The sequence below is a fragment of the Trachymyrmex septentrionalis genome, unplaced genomic scaffold, assembly GCF_001594115.1.
Source record: "Trachymyrmex septentrionalis isolate Tsep2-gDNA-1 unplaced genomic scaffold, Tsep1.0 scaffold118, whole genome shotgun sequence".
NCBI lineage: Eukaryota > Metazoa > Arthropoda > Insecta > Hymenoptera > Formicidae > Trachymyrmex > Trachymyrmex septentrionalis.
In genome coordinates this window covers 68,928-73,403 of record NW_017304310.1, presented here as the reverse complement: position 1 = coordinate 73,403, position 4,476 = coordinate 68,928, and the positions used below count along the sequence as shown (strand labels likewise).

Here is a 4,476-nt window from a genome sequence, read left to right as displayed (position 1 = left end):
TTTTTTTTAACTTAGTTATACAAATATATTCAAATTGTTTTATTTTAAATATTTAATTATTATTTAAATTTAGTATTTTTAATTAAATGTGCATCTCTTAAATATTCTACTAAAAACAATTGTTAATACAACATCAGTTAAAAGCAAAAATTGTTGTGTAAATTAATTATAAAAGAACTTCTCTTTATTTATGTTGTGAAACTTTGCTTATCAGAACTTTTTAATTTTGAATATTATCTTACCAATCTTTCTCTTCTTGAAATATTCTGTATATAAAAAAAAGTATTTATTAAACATTCAATAGAATACTTTGTACAGAGACTTATAAAACTTTATTATCTATTTGAGTAAAATGCAATTTTAATTAATTTCTGTTGATTAGCTAATTTTTTTCAATTAGATTAAATACGTCACCAAAACTTTAGATAGTATAATTCCAAATTATTCTGTTTATACATATGTATACTTCTCTCTATTGATTCCTCTTATTACTTTTCTTACTATTTAACTTTTTATCTAACTTCTATTCTGTCTCTTCGTCTTTTATTGTGCTAGTTCGTTTTAGAAAACTACTTTTAAATCTTCTTCTTATTACTCTATCGTTTTCCTTCTTTTGACCTTGTTCGAAGTAATTATAAATTGATATTGGTTAGTACTAAAATCAAATTAACATCTGTTATATTGTATGTACTACTGTATATAAATGTTTAGAAACATATTTAAATTTAAAAAAATTTGCTATACTGAATTCAGTTGTTATGGATATAATTATAAGAGAAAATATTTCGATAAATATAAAGAACAATACTTGTCGAATCAATGTGTGAATTCGAACTTCGAACAAGGCAGTGACCTTCTATTCCTCTTGTTATTTCTCTAGTTACCTATACTCTATAGCTCTATTCTGTCACCGCATGCCAAACTAGAGGACCCACCGCTCCGGATTGACCCCTCTGCGAAAAAACAACAAAGAGGCCGCCTCCATGCAACATGCAGATGATCCTGGTTGCTGGCGGGTGAGTCCATCATAGAATCCCGACACACACAGCTATACATGCGGTTATACAACACACACGTACGCACACACGGACACACATACACACTTAAAACACAGAGACATACACGATCGAACGAAGAAACGTATGTATTATACGTATTGGTAGCTTGATTTTCCTGTTATTATTTCCTTTCCCGTAATATTCATCTTCCTGCCCATTGATTCTCTTTTGGGCCCTTTTTCGGTGCGCATTTAATGTTAAATATGGCTGTTCTCCAAAAAGAAATTATATTTAACTTAAAAGATTTAATTTTGTATGTGTGTATTATAAATTGGTTCACATGTAGGATGTTTAGAAGAAAATCAAATAATTATAGAAGCTATAGATCATTAAATTAGAAACGGTCTAATCTTCGCAAAATTTTATTCAATACGTTATAAAAATCTTATTTTTTTATGTTATTTTTCCAAGAAACTTGCAAGCTTTTTAAGAGTTTTAATGTTTTCGTGCTTGTGACTAATAACTATTTAAATAATTTCATTGAATGTTACAATCTTCTGCTTTTAATAATGCGATTTTGAAACGTGTTTTTAAGAGAGTTTGTGTTGACGGGTGGGGCAATACTCCTGGGATCCGCCCTGCCTACAATATTGTATATGATGCAAGGCGTAAAAAGTCCACATGATAAACGATTTTCCAGTTATCACTTGACGTCATGCAATTTTTCCGTTGTATTAATTTATCTTGTATTTTACTAAAAACGAAGACCAAAGCATTAACCATTAAATAGTTCAGCGAAAGTTAAACAATATAATGCAAAAAAAGAACTATAATCTGTTTTAAAAAATCTTTAGATCCTTCTCATAAATGAAGATTAAGATACAAAAAGCTTAAGTTATATAAATATTTATTATTTTTATTGCGTTTCAGAATTTAACAAATTTTTAAGTTAATTTTTAAATGAAAACGTATATATTTTAAGATAAGAACGTATATATTTTTTATCTTTTTTAGAATCTTATATTTTGATATATTAGAATTTTAATTACAATATTTTTAAATTAAATTTTTGAATTTTTTTTATCTTTATACAATCACTTTCTAAATTTATATTCTATTATTTTAAATTTGATCATATTATAAAACATGTATTAAATTTTTAATTTAAAAATATATTAATAATTTGAATTAATAATCCGACTAAATATTCTATTACCTTGGATTATTATTATCTCGGTATTATTATAAACAGACATTACATATCTGGATATCTCAACTGAAATTAATTGTTTACGATTACAAGATTATTTATCATGCATATTCACGCTTAGTATGTTTTAAATAAAAGCGTAATTAAGGATCAATATTTTGACACGCTAAAGTTCGAATTCGAAATAATTAACCCTTTCCTCTGGCAACTAGGGTCTTTAAAAACACTATTGGACACTATTGGATACTGCAAAAAATAAGTAAAATACAATCCAACTTTCATGATAAAAACTTGTTGAAATTTTAACAAGTATATCTGAATACTTTCAGATTTTTATATTAATCCGGAACAATAAAAAAATTGCACAGTTTCTAAAAGACCACTATTGCTGACAGAAGAGTTAATATCCATGTTACTAGCAGAGGGTTAAGGATTAATGTGAATTTTGAAATAGAACGAAAAGAAAAAAAATGAAAGTTGTTATCATTAAAATTATTAATAAAATATATATATATATAAATTTTAAAAATCTAACATTTACGAAATAATACAATAAGTATTTACTAATTTCGAATATCAGTTAACAGATACAGTTTCTAATTTTACTTTTGTGGTCTGATCCCATCAAACTAACAATAAATTAAAATGAATATTTTCGAATAAAATATAAGAAATCCGTTAGTGCTTGTGCTTTTCTATTTTATGCCTCAGCCATATCTGTGACGATAATGGTAGCCAGGTGCATTCAAATGCAGATTTTATATGTTTCCCTTCACTTACATATGTTTACATGACATATTTATCCGATGTTGCTAACCAGCTGTCTGCCACGTGTTATATGTACACGCATCAATTGAAGCATTTGTTTTGGCTGTCTCATCTATCACAATTTTATTTTCTTTGTCACAAAAATTTCTAATAAAAATCATCATATAAAGATTTTAAAAATATTATTTTTTATCATTTGGTTTACGAAAGTGTATTTTTTATTATATAAAATTCTTACATGAAAATTCAATTAATAAAATAAATACTTCTACTGATTAGTTTTAATTCTAATTATACATTATTCATATAGTATTAAATATCTTTAATTATTAAGAAAGGAATTTAAACTTTATTTTTACATAATTATATTTAGATACATAAATATTATATATTAATAGTCGAAGTTGTAAATATAATATCTTTTTGTTAGAATAACATAAGGATATATAATTAGATTTTCAATTATAAGTGTGTAATTAAAAATTTATTTGAAAGGAATTGATACAAGATCAAGATGACATTTTTATTATGAGTAATTGACGATACTTAATGAAATTCAATTTATATGTCATTTTGTAACAATGCGTAAATTGTGAGAAAGTCTGCACTCGAACCACCCACGTGTCGTTTTCCGAAGTGGGCCATTCTAATTAACATAATGACGGATCTGCCGAAGTTTTAAGGATTATTATAACTTTGCTCGCGCATCATGTTAATTAAACTTTCTCTGAAATAAATGTGGTTTAAATTACATCTCTTGGCTCGAGACTTCATTTTTCGTCGAAAATAATTTGGCGCAGTAATAACTCATAATACAATTATAAATCAATTAATCAAAGCCTACTGCTCATACACATACGTGTCGCTTTTAAACTTTTATATTAATCTCATTATTAGTATATATTTCATAATATTTCATAATTAATATTATTTTTACTGACATTGAATTTTGATGTTTATCATTCGATTGATAATTGTATTGATAACCAGTTCTATCCGTTTCTAATAAATTGATTGAACAACAATCATATTGATGTAAGTGGAACGTTAAAATGCATCAGTATGAAAATATCTACTTCAACAGACTACGAATTTAAATGCAACTTTGAAAACACATATAGATATATACAGAATGTGCGCGCACAATGCATTTTTTGAGGAAAAATAACCTTGATTAATAGGTTTGGTTAATTGTTTATAATAATCGATTCAATAGGTATTTTAATATATCCTGTCTTTCTTGGTTTCTTACTTGGGTTCCTTGACAAACTAAATGACTTCTTAAATCAACTATTATCATTGAGGACGGCTAATCGTAAAATTAAGTAAACATGCACTTGCTCTAATGCAGTGCATACGCTTTAAAACTATTCAAAAATAATTTGAATTATTGCAATAAAGTTTTTTAATTTTTGTGCAATTATTTTTTATATTGAATATTCTTAAATATTAAAATATTATGTAATGTTTATTTAGTGTATATATATATATACAATATAT

At 25.8% G+C, this 4,476-nt stretch overlaps 1 protein-coding gene across 3 annotated transcripts in view; it reads left to right on the top strand.

Annotated features, from left to right (window-relative positions):
* LOC108754362 (potassium voltage-gated channel protein Shaker) overlaps positions 1-4,476 on the top strand; it is a 53,249-nt gene that overhangs the window by 1,058 nt on the left and 47,715 nt on the right. For all 3 annotated transcript variants that reach the window (XM_018496616.1, XM_018496620.1, XM_018496627.1), the window contains exon 2: positions 927-1,016. In XM_018496616.1, the coding sequence (XP_018352118.1) occupies positions 991-1,016 (26 nt within the window). In that variant the 5' untranslated portion in view covers positions 927-990. The remainder of the gene's footprint in view (positions 1-926; positions 1,017-4,476) is intronic.